The sequence below is a fragment of the Corapipo altera genome, unplaced genomic scaffold (assembly GCF_003945725.1).
Source record: "Corapipo altera isolate COAL_440 unplaced genomic scaffold, ASM394572v1 24, whole genome shotgun sequence".
NCBI classification, from domain to species: Eukaryota; Metazoa; Chordata; class Aves; order Passeriformes; family Pipridae; genus Corapipo; species Corapipo altera.
In genome coordinates, this window is record NW_020884903.1 from 9,511,692 (window position 1) to 9,529,968 (window position 18,277).

At 42.2% G+C, this 18,277-nt stretch overlaps 1 protein-coding gene across 4 annotated transcripts; it reads left to right on the plus strand.

Moving 5' to 3' along the window:
• Nucleotides 1-664: 664 nt before the first annotated feature.
• CNDP2 (carnosine dipeptidase 2) lies at nt 665-16,743 on the plus strand. Of its 4 annotated transcripts, XM_027650972.1 has the most exons (13): nt 727-744; nt 3,126-3,179; nt 3,448-3,538; nt 4,504-4,647; nt 7,127-7,289; nt 8,836-8,924; nt 9,831-10,031; nt 10,537-10,621; nt 11,210-11,370; nt 13,257-13,421; nt 13,945-14,086; nt 14,683-14,830; nt 15,250-16,743. In XM_027650972.1, exons 3-13 carry the CDS (start codon nt 3,479-3,481, stop codon nt 15,317-15,319), a joined length of 1,428 nt encoding a protein of 475 aa, XP_027506773.1. In that variant the 5' UTR covers nt 727-744; nt 3,126-3,179; nt 3,448-3,478; the 3' UTR covers nt 15,320-16,743. The 4 variants fall into 4 exon arrangements, with proteins under 4 accessions (XP_027506770.1, XP_027506771.1, XP_027506772.1 ...); XM_027650969.1 differs by lacking the exon at nt 3,126-3,179 and having other exon boundaries at nt 665-744; nt 3,451-3,538; XM_027650970.1 differs by lacking the exon at nt 3,126-3,179 and having other exon boundaries at nt 681-756; nt 3,451-3,538.
• The last annotated feature ends 1,534 nt before the right edge of the window (nt 16,744-18,277 follow it).

The window sequence follows — 18,277 nt, forward strand, 5'->3', positions numbered from 1 at the left end:
GCCTCTCCAGGAAAGTGTTCACAGCACCAAGCCTGACAGAGTTCAAGAAGCATTTGGACAATGCACTCAGGTGTGACTCTTGGGGATGGCCCTGTGCAGGGCCAGGAGTTGGACTAGATGATCCTTGTGGGTTCCTTTCAACCCAGAATATTCTATAACTAATTCTATAATTAGAATTCTATTCTATTCTACAGAATAGAAAAAATAGAATTCTATTCTATTCTGTAACTAATTCTATTTTATGGGCCGAGCTAAACTATATCTAAATCTACTTAAATCTAATTAACCTACCTAAACAACAAATGTAGGAAGAGCATAAGTATACTCCTATCCTCGGCTGGGATAATTCAGTTGTCCAGACAGGCTCTGCTCAAGACCCCCCCCCCCCAGATTTCTCCCATACCATATTTGCCTACGTATGATATTCCCGCTTATCATCCCCCGTAATATTTCTCGTGTTTCTCTCTCTCACGTCCGCGCCCATCCCGTTTCGCTGCAGAGCGGTAAATTCATTAACACCTCGGGCGCTAACGACGCTCCCGCACAGCACCGACACCCCCCGCCCACCGTCCCACAGGGGCCGCCCGCCCCGCCCCGCCTCAAGCCCCGCCCCCGGGGACCTCCTTGCCAGCGGATTGGTCACTGCAGCGCTCGGCGAGGGGCGGGGCCGTGCGGGGTATTTAAAGCGCAGTGGTGGCGGCGAGTGGAGCCACTCGCAGGGGAAGCCGGGACGGTGCGGGAACAGTGAGTGGCGGGGCGGGAGCGGCCGGGCCCCTTCCCCGTGTGCCGCGGCGGCCGAGCCTGGCCCGGCCTGGCGGAGAGGCGCCGGGAATGCCGGCTGCGTGGCGTGCCCGGCTGGCCGGGCCTTGCCTTGCCTTGCCTTGTGTCCCGCGGTAGGAAGCGTCTGTTCGGCCTCCGGGCGCGGCGGCGCTGTGGCTGCCCCGGGAGGGAAGCTGTCCTTCGGAGGGTGCTGCCACTGCCCCCCCCCCCGTCACCTTTCCCACGCTCGCTGTCCCTCCCCGTGAGCCTCCCCCGCGCAGTCCTTAGGGAGCCCACGGCGCGCTTCCCTCCCTTCCGCCCCGAGCCCTTGTGCTGCAAAATCCTGTAAAACAGCAAATTTAGCCTTTAAGTCAAACCTCCCGCAGAGCAGGGCACGGGGCTGTGTGCCGCTCCTGGCAGTGGTTTTGGGGGTCGGTGAGTGCTCGGCGATGGCTACGGACCGCTCCTAACTTGGTTCCCTGCTCTCCTCTGGGGCACTAATGATGCCTGTGGATAGGAAGGGCCAGGTTGTCTCCGTGCACTGATAATCTCTTGGGTTAGTTTATTTCAAAGTGCCACTGTTGTATAGTCCTGTGAAAAGGTAAGACAGCGGAGTCTCTTCTGCATAGGTAGGAAGGGTTCAGTACTCCAGTCCGAAGGACTTACAGGAAGTTCTAGCCCTGCTTTTGCAGAGGGAAGAGGAAGTAACATCCAGCCTTTTGCTGTGCACTAAGCAGCATTTGCTTTTCCAAGTTCAGAGCTTTCTGGAGCAGGCTTTTTTGCAGCTCTGCAGTGTGACTTGAGTGCTTCAATGCCCCTCTGATTTTTAAGACTATTTAACTATGTTTAAGATGATATTTAAAGCAGTGTCCAGCTTAGTAAATAGTTCAGATCTTGTTTGTGTTGGACAGGATATCAGCCTCCCTGTAATTTGCTGTATTTTGTATCTCTACTGTGAAGCGAGAGTCCTGATGTTGCTACAGGAACCGGTTGAGTGAAGGGGAGAGTCAGATGCACTGGACTGATGCCCGTGTGCTGGTTTCTCTGAAGAGCTCCAGTTGAATTCTGCCTGAGCTCTAACTGCATGTGAGGATGGTGGTTTCATTAGGGAAGCCTCAGTGAGAAGCATTCCTTTAACTTAGCTATGTCCATATAATCCTTCTGAAGGTATTTAATTTTCACCTTTCCTGACTATTAAAGAGGAAGCTTGACCTATCTGGTGGTTTGGGGTTGTTCTAATTGGTGTTTAAAAGTCATTATCCAAATTTAAACTTGATGGATGCTTTAAATTAAATAGAAACTCTCTCCGGTGAGGGAAAGGATTTTTGTATGTCAAACACCAGTATCTGTGTAAGTACAACCCTGCTTGAAAGAAAATGTGTGCGTCTTAAATTTGGGGTGATACATGTATTGCAGTATATTGTGTGGGAAACCTGCAGCTTAAAAGTATTAGTTTCAGCTATACAGAGTAGTCAGCTGTTCAAGAAATCCTAAGACAAGCAGTCAGATGCTTTAACAACTATCGTACTTGTCTTGTGACTACTGTGTAGAAGTAGAAGAAAGGCTTAAAGGATCTGGCGTAAAGCTGACTCAACAACATCCTGAGTCACAGTGGCTGGTGCGGCTGAAAGTGCTTGTTCAGTGTATTACAAGAAAAACTGGACTTTTTCTCCTAGTCCAGGCGCTTGGATTTCAGAGGCATATTTCAGGAAGCCTCCTTCTCTGGAGATATTCAAAAGCCTCCTGGACACAATCCTGAGTAATGTGCTATAGAGGACCCTGCTGGAGCAGGGAGCTTAGACCAGATGACCTCCAGTGGTCCCTTCCAACCTTACCCATTCCGTGATTTGTAAAGCTCATTATTTTCCTGTCTTAGGGGAGATGCTGTATCTTTTTTGAACTTGAGATCTGAATTTCAGCTTGTTGGTTTTGTTGCTTGAGTGAACAGTATATCTTTTCAATATTGATTTCAGACTGGGAAGGAAGACAGAAAACTGAGAAGGGGAAAGGTCTTGAGTTTTCTCATGTGAAGTTCAGCTGAAACTAAAACAAAAGAAGGAAGTGGTAGCATTGAAGTAGTCGGTGACCATTTGCTCATGGCCTGCTGAGGCTGGCTTCTGTTCCCATGGCTTCACTCTGACCTCTCTTGGGAAGTCTGAGTGGCAGGTTGGGACTTTAAAGCAGAAGAAAGCACAGTTCTTAAGCTGCCTGCTTTTAAGTGCCCTTGTAGAACATTAAGTGTGGTGCTTTCTTGCACCTAGCTCCTAACATTCAAGCCTGTGGCACACTATTAATTGAACTCATAATGAAATCTACTCTTTGAAGTTGTATTTCACTTCAGTAACATTTTGCCTGTAATCTTGCAGTGAAATGAAGTATATGATTTAATTGAAGTATCTCTACAGACAGATATACTATATCAGCTATACTATACTATATATACAGTCTCTATATAAGCTTGCTCAGTTTAACTTCAAAAGTTATTTTGAGGGGAGAGGCAGAAAAAGTGGTGTTGAAATTTAAATATGCTTTTGTCACTGGGTGATTTCAAGGAAGGGAGGGGCCTCAAGTTTTATATTATTACAGTTTGGTGTGTAGCATTAGCAGTTGAAAGGTGAGTCTTGTGTGGCTGCTTGATTACTGACTGTTGCTTCTTAAACCTGTGAAGGCTGAATTCTTTTTCTGTCACAGGATCTTCAGCTACACTTCTAGTCAGAAAATGTCCACTCTGGAAACCATCTTTAAATACATTGATGAACACCAGGACCTCTATGTTCAGGTAAGTTTTCTTTGAGTTTTGTCTTGCAGCATGGGCAGCTATGGGATATTAAAAGTTAGATGGTCATCTTCAAGCTTATTGTTGCACCTGTATGATATACCTAATAAGAGAGAGTAATGTGAAGTGATTGGAGAGAGGGGAGAGCAAGCAGCAGGTAAAACTGATTTGAGTCAAACTAGAAAACTGTTCTTTAAGTTTAGGCATAGGTTCTGTTCCAAAACATAAATGTCCATGTTAGATTTATTAGGAAATTATCTATTACTCTATAGTGCAAACAGTGACTTATTTAGAGGTATGAGAAGTTTGATACTGGCTCCTGAACACAGAGCTAGGTTTACAGTCTCTTTCCTTTTGAGATGGGAGATGAAAGTTCTAAATGAGGCTGGAATAAACCTTTCTTGTATGAAACCATTTAAGTTGGGGTACAGAGGGAGATGTTACCCTCTCCAAAGAGGTACTTCTCTGCTTGACCTGCTATTTAGTTGCAACTTGTATTGCAGTGCTGTTTACCTGTGAAGGAATCAGTGGTAGAGCACTGTGAACTCAGGCAAGAACTATGCCAAGTGTTCAGCTTGCTTTCTGCCAGTTGCTCTTGCTGATCTCACACAGGGAGAAAAAGCTCAAGTGTCCTTTCTGAGAGGCCTGAAAGACATCAGCTGGTTCTGGATACTTAAAGGACAGCAACCAAAAAAGCACAGTATGCACAAGTTTTCATACTCTTAACCTTACCTTATTTATCTGTAGAGTTTGTGCTGTACTGCAGGGGCAGCTGTAGGAGAGTGAGGTTTTTTGAGAGGTTTTGAGTGTAATATTAGTGGTTAGAGTAGTTCTTTGAGCAGAGGACAGAGTGGATTTATCTCAATTAAAGCTTAACTTAAAACAGTGTTTGTTGAATAACAAGGTGTTGTATTTGTATAGTGCCTGTCATGTGTAGTAAAACCTGTGGCTCTTCCACGTTTCTGTAGCGCCTGGCTGAGTGGGTGGCAATCCAGAGCGTGTCAGCATGGCCGGAGAAGAGGGGTGAAATCAAACGCATGATGGAGGTTGCTGCGAGGGATATTGAGCGACTGGGAGGCACAACCCAACTTGTGGATATTGGGAAACAAAAGGTACGTGAGCATCTCCATGTCAACTTCGTGGAAAAAGTCCACTTAGAAGACAAGATGTTTTGCACAAGAAGGTGCTGATTTCTTATGTTCCCAGTAAGAAAGGCACTTAGTCTCCATAAAGTATAATTTAAAATGTTGTTTATTAGAGTTAGCACTATAAAGAAAGAGTACAGTAGAGATACTCATGTCCCTGCAGCATCTAGCAGGCATCCAACCAGCATGCAACATGCTGTTTAGATCCCATTCATGGGAATGTGATACCATTCTATTTTTTCAAGCTGTCTGATTCCACTGCCAGACAAAAGGGATATTCACATAAGAACTTCTCGATGCACTTTTAGATAAAGTCAAGGACATGCAGGCGGTGTAATCACCAGTGCCAAGTGGGAACTGCCTTCAGGTTACAGTCAAGTGGCTCAGTTTAACCTGCAGTCCAGGGATATGCACAGCACAATACAGGCAGGAAGGCAAAACTATGTTCTATGTGCAGCATAGCCTAGCACAGGCTTTGGTGTACTCAGATTAACTATGTGGATTGCTGATTTTTTATGTCTGGTAATCTTCTGCTCAGGATCACCACACAAGGGTCTTGTGGGTAGTGGCCTAAAAAGTCAGAACCTGCTGGGGTGTGGCGTAAGTCTTTCCTGCCACACAGTCTGAGCTTTCTGTTAAAAACCTTTCTTTATAGTCAACTTTGGGATCCAGATTAGTTAAACATGTTGTATTAAATTTTGGACTGTATTAAATGTGTGTTAAGTACTTTTCTGAATGAACAGAACACCTGCAAACAAAAGTGTTAGTCATTTTTAATAACAGGCTAGTGTTGATCCTTAGGCCCATAAGAGTGTAAAGATACTGACGGAGGTTTCAATAAGTCTTCCAAAAGACCTTTGGGCTCTTTTAAAGTATTACGTTTGTCACCAGATTGCATTGTTCCCTTACCAGATACAAAAGTATCATTGAAAGAATGAGTTCCCTCCTTGTTTTTAGCTATCCAGACTGCTTTTTTTCCCTGAGAAATGTATGTGCTTATGAGAATGATAATAATAATCTTGTCCTCAGGAACCATCCATTTGATGTACTGCTCCTTTGAAGTGCCTAGTCACTGTATGCCAGAGAATAAGACCCGTACCAAAATTATTAGACGAGCATTTGGATAGTGGCATTAAAAATCCTGTTGTACTGGAATGTTTGCTAGTTTTAGAAGATTATCATTGTAATTGGTGGGAAAGAATGCTGAGTGAAATCTGCATGTATTGGGACCTTCTGAGCAGTTCTTGCCTTTGCCAACTGGATTACACTTGTTTGTAGGACTACAGGTTCCAGCAAGGAAACAACTGACTTTGTGTGCCCTCTTGGGAGAGAATCTGTAGGATAATTCTAGCTCTGCTGCTACAAACAGCCTAAAATCCCCTCAAAAATGTTTCAATTAATTCAGAGACAAAGTTGTTCCTTTCATCACTAACTTTTTGGTAGCTTATTTTAGAGTTTTATGCATAACATTATTATTTAGAAAACTTTAATCCAACTGCAAAAGTTAACTCCAGTGTTTGGTTTTATATTAAGTATAGACAGAACTAGTCAGTGTATTAGGTACATTCCTGCTATATCTATGAAGGACAATGTAAAGCAACTGGTGAACTTACCTGATCAAAGTTTACTGCTGCACAGCAGTTTGTTCTGTGTACTGATTACTGTAAATTCTTGCAGTAGTTCTTTAATCATGTAGAGCTGCAGCTGGCCAAGGACCATGTAGCCTGTTGATAAAAAAAACTGGAGTTTGGAGCCCATATGAGCAAAAAGTGCAAGCTGATCTTGATCTGCTGAACAGTGTGTGGGAGTATGTGTTCACCAAAAGGGAAATACATGCTGACTGAGAATAGCATGTGATAATTGCTTATGGGGTATTCCAAAGAACTAAGCCAAGTTCAACTCTTGAACTCTTGAACCGAGTTCATCAGCACTACTCTGCCCTTAGCTTAACAACATAGGCTTGTATAGAGAAATACAGCTGTTATGCTGATCTTATTTGGGTGTAGGCACATTACACTCAGAGATACCACTGTCAGGAAATTTTTGTCTATAGACAGGATGAAAGTGCAGTGATAAGCAACACAGAATGCAGTATTGAATGGAGTTTATTGCTTATGCTGAGGTCAGCATTAGACATGGCAGTTTGGTGTGCAGTCAGCTTGCTCTGCTAAAGTCTGATGTAGGATTGGTAGTTTAAAGCTAACAGTTCTGAGTAGCTTGGAACATTCTGATTGTTACTGGGACTTGTTGGAAAGCTAACTGGCATGATACCTTATCTGGCACTCTGCTTCTGGCAATCAGTTTAAGTAGCTTAGTTTTTTTTTTTTAGCTACCTGTCCCCTTAGTGTTATAACCTCCACAGTATTAAAATAATTCATTTGTCTGATAAAAACATGTTCTTCTGACATTCCACATTTGAATAAAACTTCTTCCCTCCTATTTCTAGCTGCCTGATGGATCAGAGATCCCTCTACCACCAATTGTTCTGGGAACACTTGGCACAGATCCACGCAAAAAGACTGTGTGTGTATATGGTCACCTGGATGTTCAGCCAGCAGCACTAGAGGATGGCTGGGATAGTGAGCCCTTCACACTGGTTGAAAGAGATGGTAAGAGCAGTGGATTTCACTGTGAGTACTTCTGTGGTATTCCTCAGTTGTTCCAAAGTTGTGCTATTGATTGAAAGGGAGGAGAGTAAGAACAGGTATGAGTGTTTATTTAATACTGTTGAGATAAAAATATGCAGAAGGGAGAATGGTAAAAAAAGTAGAACTGCAAAATCTCAGCTGATCTCAGGGCTTGTTTCCTTTTCTGATAGTCTAGGAGGTACTTGCATGTTATCTTCCTTGTAGCTACAGCATAGTCTTAACTGCTGCTTTCCATGGTAACAGTTTGTTGCCAGAAAGCTTTTTAGAACTAGATTCTTGTGCTGTTCACAACTTGCAGCCTGTAAGGTCATGTCAAGACTACAGGGATTTTGAACCATTAGCTGGGAAAAAATACTCAACACAGCTTCTTTATGCCTGGAGACAGGAGTGTCACAGCAGTCTCCCTGGATTGCCTTGTGTTTGCAAACTGTGCTACCATGAGTACTGCAGAAGCTGTGTTTTGCAGAGCTGATGCCCAGACGAGTGTCTCTCTCCTCTAAATGGGAATGAAGAAATGGTGCAGTAACTCCTGTTGAAACAGCATTGCCAGTAGCCAAGACGACTAAAACTTTTCTGTTTAAAGCTGGTGCTACCAACAGCCTCTTCCTTGTTCCATTTTCTCAGTGTTAGTGTCAAAGGTCACATGAATAGAAGGACATTAACTACTTGTCTTGCGTAAGTGTAATGATTGCCAGAAAAAGGAGTATCTGTGGTAACTAGTATTTCTACTTGGGCCCTTGGTCATAGGCAGCAGAATCCAAGTTACTAAGTTGGATTCTCTCATCTGATAGCAAGACCTAGATTTGCCTTGGGCTGTGGCTTGTCTCTGTGCAGCCTAGGAGTGCAAGAGGCATTTTCACCAATGGCTCTTTACCTTGCAAGCTGTCTGTCTTGTTCTGTCACTGTGGTTACACCTGATGATTAGGGGTTGTAGCTGCAGCTCTGAGTAGTAATGATATCTGCCTCTGTGATCCCACATGCTATGTTTTCTGGAAATTCCCTGTAGCCTGTAAAACTTGCCTTTGACTAAAGCCCTTTCTAAGGAGATCCAGTTTTGTCTGGAGAATCTGGTGAACTGATTTGTCACTAGCTACTGGATTCTTACTCTTCAAACAGAGTTATTGAATTGTAGCTAATACTGGTTAGGTTTCTGTTAAAAGGAGGGAGCTTGTTTCTGTACACTTACTACTATATTTGTAGAAAATTATATTATTGTGAATGATAAGGCAGTTACATCTTTTCCAGACTTACATTCAATTCCTGTCCAGGGAAAAGCTGGGGAGGAAAGGTGAGATAACTCTGAAAGTGGGAGAACTATAGCAGTCCCACTTGTAAGAGTGTATGAAGCAGGATGCAAAATTGCTTCTTGAGAGGAATCAGAAATGAAAGTTTTTATATAAGCAGGGCTAAAAAGACTATCCAAAAAGATGTTTCCTCCTGTAGGCAAGAGGTGAAGCTTCATGCTAATTTTTTTCCACCCTCGTTAATTTGTATCTTGTTTCTACAGGAAAGTTGTATGGGAGAGGATCAACAGATGACAAAGGTCCAGTGCTTGCCTGGCTGAATGCCTTGGAGGCTTATCAACAAACTAAACAGGTCTGTGCCCAAAACATATTCTACTTTTCTATGTACAACTGATTCTAGCAATAAATGTTATCCGAGCCACAAATGCTTGTGAGGGAAGTCTGCTTATTCAGCTGATCAGAGGAATGATGCAGTAGTCCTGTAAATTCACTTATGTACTAGTAGGGTGGAGTTGACTTGCTGACAAGTTGGTCTGTTAGTTGCTTGGTTTGCACTTTAAACAATTTTCCTTTAATGAAATATTTTAGAAGGAAAATACGTATGCAAGCATGTGGAGCATGATGAATCGCTATCATGTAAGAATGTCAAATTACCTTGACCTTTATCAAAACTTAATGTCTCACTGCCACTGAGCTCTAAGAGGTTAACTTAGTAACACTGACCTATGAGCTTTGCTGTTTCTGTTCAAGAAAATGTGCAATTGGAAATAGCTCAAGATGTCTGCTTTATCTTGCCAGACAAGTTCCTGTTACTTGTGAGAAGAATGACTAGTTCTCTATTCCTGTCTAGGTATGTAGAATATGGTAGCCTGAATAGACAGGGTAGTTCTGATGCTCCTACAGTGGCATGCAATTTCTGTGGTTAATATTAGTTTTCCTAGCCTGGGGGCTTACCTTTGGCAACAGATTTCTGCTGTGTTCCCACAGTTAAGGGGCTTGGGAACAAGTTGTTCTAGAGCTCAGTTAAAACTTTTTGAAGAGTTTGAATTGCATCAAATGAAGGGTGGTATAAGTGTCCTCAATGTAAGTGCAGTCCAAACTTTATTATAGTTCGCGTATAATTAACAAATTCCGCTGTCATGGAACTAGTTTCCCCATGTCTATTTTTTTTGCTTTGAGCATGACAAATGAAAATTACTGATTGCTGAAGTAGTACAGCATTTTCATACTTAGTCTGTTCTTGTTTTTCATTTCAAAGGACTTTCCAGTAAATATTAAGTTCTGCCTAGAGGGTATGGAAGAATCAGGATCTGAAGGCCTTGATGAACTCATTTTTGCTCAACGAGATACTTTCTTCAAAGATGTGGATTATGTGTGCATTTCTGACAACTACTGGCTAGGCAAGAAGAAGCCTTGTATCACTTATGGCTTGAGGGGCATCTGCTACTACTTCATAGAGGTAAGTGCTGAGATACACTACAAAACCAGTATTGTTAAACTGAATTTTCTGCCAGAGAAGAGTGGTAGCTCAAACTTTTTCATGCCAATAGCTTTTCTTCAGAGAAGGTGAGACTGACTACTTAAGTAGAATGGTTTCTCCTAATTGTCCAAATAATTTTATTTCATTACCCTATCTGATGCTTGTGTGGTAGGGATAGCTTTCAGAAGTACGAAGGAGGAGAAGCCAGCAGCCTTCTCTGGAGGGTTGTTTCAGAGTGATCCTTGAGTGCAGAAAGAGATATCACCACTCAAGTCCCCAAGGTTGGGACAGTCAATACTAAAGGCATGTATTCCGGAGCAATACAAAGCAGATCTGTTTTAATGTACTACAACTGAGTGGTCTAGTTTCAAAACTGGATGCATTCTCAAAATATATGCAGGAAAAAGCTAGGGTAAATGTCTTTGGTGTATTTGACAGTATCTTCATGCTAAAATTGACCTGAACCTTAATTCACTTCAATCAGGTGGAATGTTGTGACAAAGACCTTCACTCTGGTGTTTACGGTGGTTCAGTACATGAGGCCATGACAGATCTCATTGCTCTAATGGGTAAGAAAAAGCAGGTTTCACTAAATGCATTTAAAATGAGAATAAGAACCATTAAAACATGAGTGAGTTTGCAGTGGGGAGGTTGGTAAGGGCTGCTTACACTTGCAAAGCAATGGCCAATGAAATGGAGCTTGCCAGGTATGCAAGGCTAATGCCTGAGATAGAGAAACTTGGTGAAGGTCTTGCCAAAGGGTTGTCTATCTATTCTAGCTTCCTCTAAAATCTTGCTGCAAATTTACATGCTAATTAAATCAACTGCCTTCTCAAACTGTGCTGTGGATGTGATATTGAACTCTTTTGGACTCCTGTCTTCAGCCAACCAAAGGTAACAGTGGAAGTAAATACAGTTGAATGTAACAGTAGAATTAATACAAGTAGCATGCAAGTGCACATTTTGTATAGCTGCAAATTCTGTAAGTGCCTTCCATGCTCATTGGTGCATGCTCTGGGAGATAGAAGTCTGAATTTCATTACATTTATGAAGCTTTCAGAAGGCCAAGACCTGTGTTTCCCAAGGAAAGTGTTCCCAGCAATGACACCTTGTATATTCTAGTTTAAATACTGACGCTAGGTGTTGCTTGTTTACAGGTTGTCTTGTAGACAAGAAAGGGAAAATCCTCATCCCAGGTGTTAATGAAGCAGTGGCGCCTGTCACTGATGAGGAGCTGGCGTTATATGAGAAGATTGATTTTGACCTGACAGAATATGCAAAAGATGTAGGAGCAACAAGACTCTTGCATGATACAAAGGTATGCTGCACTCCTTCCTTCCTACCCTGCTTAGATCAAGCTGTCTATGTTAACTTGATCTTCTGTAGATATATTTGTAGCTACCAAGTAATTTGGTAGGCAGAGGTTCATCTGATGTCTTTTAAATGGTGAGAATGCCTTGAAAATAGTTTTACCTACTGTATGGTTGACTGCATGCTTAACACTTTGCTGAGGAATGGCCAGTGTTAGGTCCTTGAAAATTTAGTCTAGGTTATCCCATGTTTAAGGCAAGCAGCCTAGGCAACTTTAAATTTGCTCCTTAGTCTTTGTATAAGTAGCATTTCAAACTTGTACAAAAATTTCTTTATCTAGTACTGTTCTCTTAATGCTAGATAAGAATGTTAGCAATTTTTCAGAGGTCGGATAGCACATTTACACAAAACATCTGATTTCCTACATCTGTAGGAAGTTCAATGTGTTATCAGAAATAAAGTTGCTTAGAGATGATTGCTCATTAGGTGAAAAAACAGCTTCAAATCTAGTTGTGGTGAATTTAAGGCTGATATACTGAACATCCTTCTAGACTGGCAAGCAAGGACTGTTTCATAGTCATGAACTCGGCAGCTACCCAAATCTTTGAACAGGCTCAAGGTCAGTAAACTCATGTCTGAAGTTAAATCTTTGTCCTGGGAGCTCTCCAAATGAATGCTTTAAACAGCATTGAATCTTGCAAGGTGCAGGTATTACATACTAATTTTAAAACTCTAGATGTAAATACATTTCCTGTCATAAAAAGCAGACACAGATGTTGTAAAAGGCAAGTTTACATGTGCAGGTCTGTATTCTGTCCTAGTACTGTCAGGAGGAGACTTCAAACTCAACTCAAATAGGTATAAGTAACAATTTATATCCTCAACCTTGTCTTTACATGCTCAGGTTTATATCAACTGGGAGCACACAGGCTTCCTTGTTTAGCCTTGTCCTGTAAAGTAATGGATGAATTATAGCTTGTATATAAGGAGGAGCTGGCAAGATGCTCTTCGTGATACTGAACTGAGGCTGTTCAGTCTTGGCTAAACTGAAATCCTAGCTAAGGGAGTTCTAAGCTGCATTCAAGAAGGGTTTTAAGGCCAAGGAGAGGTATGGGAGGGAGGTGAGAAACGTGTAACTTCCAGGTGAGAAACAATGTGCTTGAGAGATTTGAACTGTGACAGTTACATTTGCTTTGAGAGAAGAATAGGGGCAGGTTGTACCTGGAACAAACCAAACTGTTCACATAAAGGCCACCAAATTTCTGAGTCCCCTGAATTTCTGCAGTGAGGTTTAGGCTTGAGACACTGTAGCTGTGTCTGTACAGGACAACTCAACAGCTGTGTTGAATTCAGGGTCCAATGTACTCAACAACTGTGTCCAAGGCAACAAGGAGGAAATGCAGGAAGTGTACCTGGGGGGCAATAATGGTCAATTGAATCAACTTGGAGATCAGGCATTTAAATACAACTGATGATAAAAAGAAAAGCACACTGTATGCCTCAGTTTGAGCAGTGGTGAGGCTTTTAGAAAATACATGAACTTCAGCACGTGTGTCTTGCTGATGAAGGCACCTGCCTTCACCTACACACTGCTTGAGCACCTTATAAATGTCCTGGTCAGAAGCAAATTGATCATGTCCTGTAAGTTCCATAGAACTACGAGAAAGGTGAACTAGAGCTGTTGAATCTATTAAGGTACTGAGAATCCAGCTGGTATCTCAAAATGTGTGCTTACTGGGAGTAACAGCTTTTGAGTGGTCTTCAATGAGCTGCATTTCTCCATGTGAGAAAGCACTGTTTCTTGCAAATTCATTATTAGATTGAAGAAATCAATATTTCAGGGAATGCTGTCAAACTTCACATAACCTTGCATCTTTCTCTTTGCTTCTGCAGAGAGATATCCTTATGCATAGGTGGAGATACCCTTCATTGTCTCTCCACGGAATTGAAGGAGCCTTCTCAGCCTCTGGAGCCAAGACTGTGGTTCCTAGGAAAGTGATTGGGAAGTTCTCAATCAGGCTTGTGCCAAACATGACTCCTGAAGAAGTCACAAAGCATGTATGTTGACATGGATTGCTGGTATCAAAACAACTGTCTCTAAACTTCTCCTGTTCCCCATGCCTGGGGGAAGAATTTTTCTGTTTTCTAAAGCAGTTCTGTTCACTTTGTTACTGTCTTCCCTGTTCTGCACCTTGACGCAAGATAATTCAGGGATTCATTTTGTGGTGCCACACTGGACTGTTGTCGTCTGACTACCCAATTGCTCTAAACTCAAAGAAAGGGCTTAGGAGTAAATGCTAATGTAATTGTAGGGCACTTGGATTGCCAGAAATGCGTATTCAAAAGCATAAGTATTTGACATATTGGCTAAGTGTTCTACACTATACTGTTAATTTGCCTGAAGGATATATTCTGACTTCAGAATGGAGAATCATAGGAATAATGAAATAAGAGTAATAGGAAAAGTATTGCTGGACTGTTGTAGTGACCTGCAAGTCCCTAAGATGCTTTTAGAATATGGACTTTACTAGTGTTCCTACAAATGCTAACAGTAGATAAGATTGTTCAATCTTTCTTATAGGTTGAAGACTACTTGAACAAAAAGTTTGCGGAGCTGCAGAGTCCCAACAAATTCAAGGTGTACTTAGGCCATGGTGGAAAACCCTGGGTGTCAGACTTCAACCATCCCCACTACATGGCTGGTAGGAGGGCCATGAAGACAGGTCAGTGGGTTTTTCACTTGGTGTTGGTAAGATTAAAAAGCTCTTGTTCCACCACCTCAAGAAACACTGCAGAGGTCATGTTTGAATATTTAGTGTTCTGCGCTGATCTAATAACTTTGGCTCACTAAATAATGAAGTGTGTCGTGTGCAATCCTTAAGCTGAAGTTTGAGGTAGAGGAAGGAAAGAAACTTGATATCCAATTCATTCATTACTGTTCTGGAACAAGTCTGTTGGTGTGTTGTTGCTTTTGCATATGAGGTTGTTAGTTCAGATCACCTGCTTAGCCAAATTCCTTAAAGCTTAGTCATTCTAGTGCCCATCTTAATTGGTTTTGGTAGGGCAGCTAGAGCAAATCTAACTTGTGTTGGAGTATAGACAGGCTTTCAGATGAAGTACTGGTGTGTAACTGTTTGAACTGAACTCTGAAAGTAACAATACTCCAGTGCTACATCTGCTGGGGGAAGCTCCACGGTTCTGTGGCCTGTGCAGTCTGGCTGATTTGGCCAGTACCTAGTGCTGGTACTTGATGGCTTAAGTAAGGATTTGTTAGAAAAACAAATATAACTCCAAACTGACTAGAATATCACTTTTCTAGTTTTTGGAGTTGAACCAGACCTGACAAGGGAGGGAGGAAGCATTCCTGTTACCCTTACTTTTCAAGAAGCAACAGGCAAGAATGTCATGCTGCTTCCTGTTGGAGCTGCAGATGATGGTGCCCACTCTCAAAATGAGAAGTTAAATAGGTAAGAGTATTTATCCCTGTGCCAAGGTGAGTTTACTGTGGGCATGTATTATGGAAAACACTACGAATTGAACTCTTGCTTTTCTTTAATGCTCTGGAAGGCAAAGTGCCATTTCTCCCTAGCAGAGAATGACTGATTGGGTAACTAATCTGTAGTGGGATCTCGATCTCTTTACTGTTTCTGGCTTTATACACTTGAAAACAGAAGCAGGTTATATACTTTGGTCTCTAAGCTTGGCTACCCACTACTCAGAGTGGTGTTTGTCTTACCAGGGGAGATGAAGGAAGCTTGGGAGTAGTGCCTGTTGCCTGCAGAGTTTATCATGTGCATAGGACTGATGTGTGGGCTTTGCAAAAACCACATCTGCTAGAAATACAGCTCAACTAAGACAATGCTAATGGAAGCTGTCTTCTTTTCAGGTACAACTACATCCAGGGGGTGAAGATGCTTGGTGCATATCTCTATGAGGTTTCCCAGCTGAAGGACTAAATTAGACACGTTACCTTATGGTTTATGGATCAGAAGTGTGAATTTTCTTACAAAATGTCATCAATCACCAAACTTACATGGCTTCCCTTTTCCACAAACACTCCACCACCACTGCTTTGGTGGAGGAGAGGGAAGCATGCAGTTCCATTTGACGAACATGTATACCAAAAATACTTCTTTAAATTACAAGACTATTCCTTGTCTGGTCAGCAGTCCTGAGCTGCATCTGGGTCTCCTCTGTATCACTTCAGTTTGCTATATTCATCTACTTTTCCTGTAAAGCAAGAGGAATGGTTTGTTCTCAACAGTTTAAGCAGCCATAGCAGTTGTAGAACTGCCAGCTAAATTTAAGGTTCTTATTCCTGGGTATGTCTTTGAAGTAAGTAGTCAGTGACAGATAATGGGGCTACACTGGAATATGTTCACACCGTAGTGAGACACCTGTCTTTGCTAACTGAGTGATTTGGAAGAGCACTTTGTCTCTTGCAGTTTGTCTCTGCCTGTCTGCAGCTTTCAATTGACAGTGAATCAGGGTATAACAAATTTCACTGTGGTAACAACTGCTGGCCGTTTTTGTAAAGCTGCCTTTGTACTACCAAAAAAGGATAATAAATAATCATGCTATAGTTTGGCTCTTGGTCTCTAAAGGTTAAATAATGACTTGGGAGGGGAAAGCAGCTTACAGAATTTGGGAGGGACACTTCTGTGACTAAAGAGGCAGATGAGCAACATGGCTGCACAGACCTGGAAATATCCTGGGAATCCAAGTGTTTATTCCTAGGCTCTGGCTCTATTTACAGCTTGTTGACTTGAAGCAGATGTTGCAAAATCCTGTTCTCCTGAGAGAAAGCAAGCTCAAAATGTTTAATTTTGATTCTCTAAGACAGATCATCACACTGCAGCACAGCTGATGATCCTGCAAGGGAGTGGGTGGGATTTGTGATCTCTACCTGCTTATGCCTACTTGTTGCAACTACTTGACTAAGGTACAACTTCAAGCTGTCTTCTGGATACATTAAACTCCAACACACGTTATTATGTCAAAAGACCAAACCCTCTTAAATGTGTGTTAATCTGAACTAGATTGGGATCACTGTTTCTGAATTACCTGACCAGCACTAGCAACCTAAACTAGGTAAGTATTTCAAAAGATGATGCTTTGCTCTGAGAGCATGGTGCATTCTGTATCCTGACATAGGTGAACAGCATGTGATGCTTTCTTCCCTTGAGGGGCAGAAGGCAAGAGAGTCTTCTCTGCCTGGTTTTCACTGTTGCTTGATCTGGAGACTTAATAGTGTTGGGATAGGGAGTCTTCTGGTCTTGTTGAAGCTTCTAAAGTGTCTCTGTCTTATTTTGTTCTTTTTGGTTTGTCACTGGAGTTAATGGCTGGAGATAATCTGGTACCATTAAACTCTGCACATGCAGCTGGGGTACAGTCAGACTCGTGTCATACACCTCCATCAGTACTTGTGAGCACCAGGCACCTGCACAACACTGAGAGTTGGCTGCTGGGTTCTCACCTGTTGGTGACAGTGGAACTACTCTGCTAAAACATGCAGGATGCACATAGGACAAGACTGGCATACCAGTATATTTGAAGGTCATCTGTATGCTGAGATCAGGGTAACTAGTCCTAGCAGTCAATGTATCTTCCTTGGTTCCTGAATTGACACCTTAGACTTCTCTAAATGGGGCAATGGTTACATAAAAAGATGATTCCCTCACTTGATGGTTTTATGTTGCTTGTTTTCTATTCACCAACCTGAAAAACATCAAAACTTCAGAAAATCTGGATCCTGGAGTGAGGTAATACTTGTTTCTCATGATGTAAAGAAAAAGCTGTTTGGGCAGGAGGAAAGCTGTTAGTGTTTATGCATTATGTTCTGTATTATGTTCAGAAAGTGTATCTAGTAGTCCTGTTGCATTTGTAACAAATTTTTTGAGAATCAGTTAATTGACTCAACCTCTCCACTGAAGACATTGCATCGGATCTTACTCTTCCTAAGTACAGCATGGCAGGGTTGTGAAGGAGGCCCAAAATAGAAGGGTGTTAAGGAGTCTGTAGAAAAGGCTGAGAAACAGATAGTGTTGAAAGTAAAGCAGAGATATTTTGTCATAGGGTGAGTACCAGAACACTGTGAAAAGGAGATTAAAATGGGACTTTGGCCTAAGCAAAATGCAGGGTTCTATTTAAGCACACAGGAGTAAGCTGCTAAAGTACTGAGTACTTTGAGATTTAATGGGACTTCAGATTTCTTTAGATGTATAATTTTAAAGTTGGAAATCAGCAGTATTGGTTACCTTGCTACAACAGAACTTGTTTTAGCTGTAACCTCTCTTGTCCCTGCTGAAGGTGACCACAAAAGCAGTAGTACTTGGCCTGATGGAACAATACAGGCAGGAAGAACTAATGGTGCCAGCTTATTTCTGTAGCCTGCCAGCTTCAGACCTGACTCCTTGAAGACTTCTAGTTGCAGAGATCTGGTTTGCTGCATCCTTAAATGCTTGTGCATGGTATGAAGAGTTTGCTTAGCCCAAGTTGTTTGAATAACAGCACTGTTGTACAACACAGAAGTGCCTGACCTGAGAAAGTGGGAACTGCTCATGAAAACCGAAATGCATCAGTGAAGCACAGATCCTCGTGGCACCATCTGCTGGCAGTGCAAAGGCCACTTGGCATTTCCCACACGGAACTTCACAGCATTGCTTTACCTGCTACAGGTAAAGGCTTGCTGAAAGGCTTGGCCAGGTCCAGTTAATACATAGCATGAAAGCTTGTATAATTAATATCCCTCAATAGGTACTCATTAAAAGACTTCTAAGTGAACTGACATAACTGCCAGACCAGTCTGTAGCTAGAGGGATGGTACCACCAGGAGGAGGGCAAGACTGCAGCAGTTTCAGATGGTTCTGGTTAGCCTGGGTAGCTGCTATGTATCTTTGCTGTGCTAAGTAACT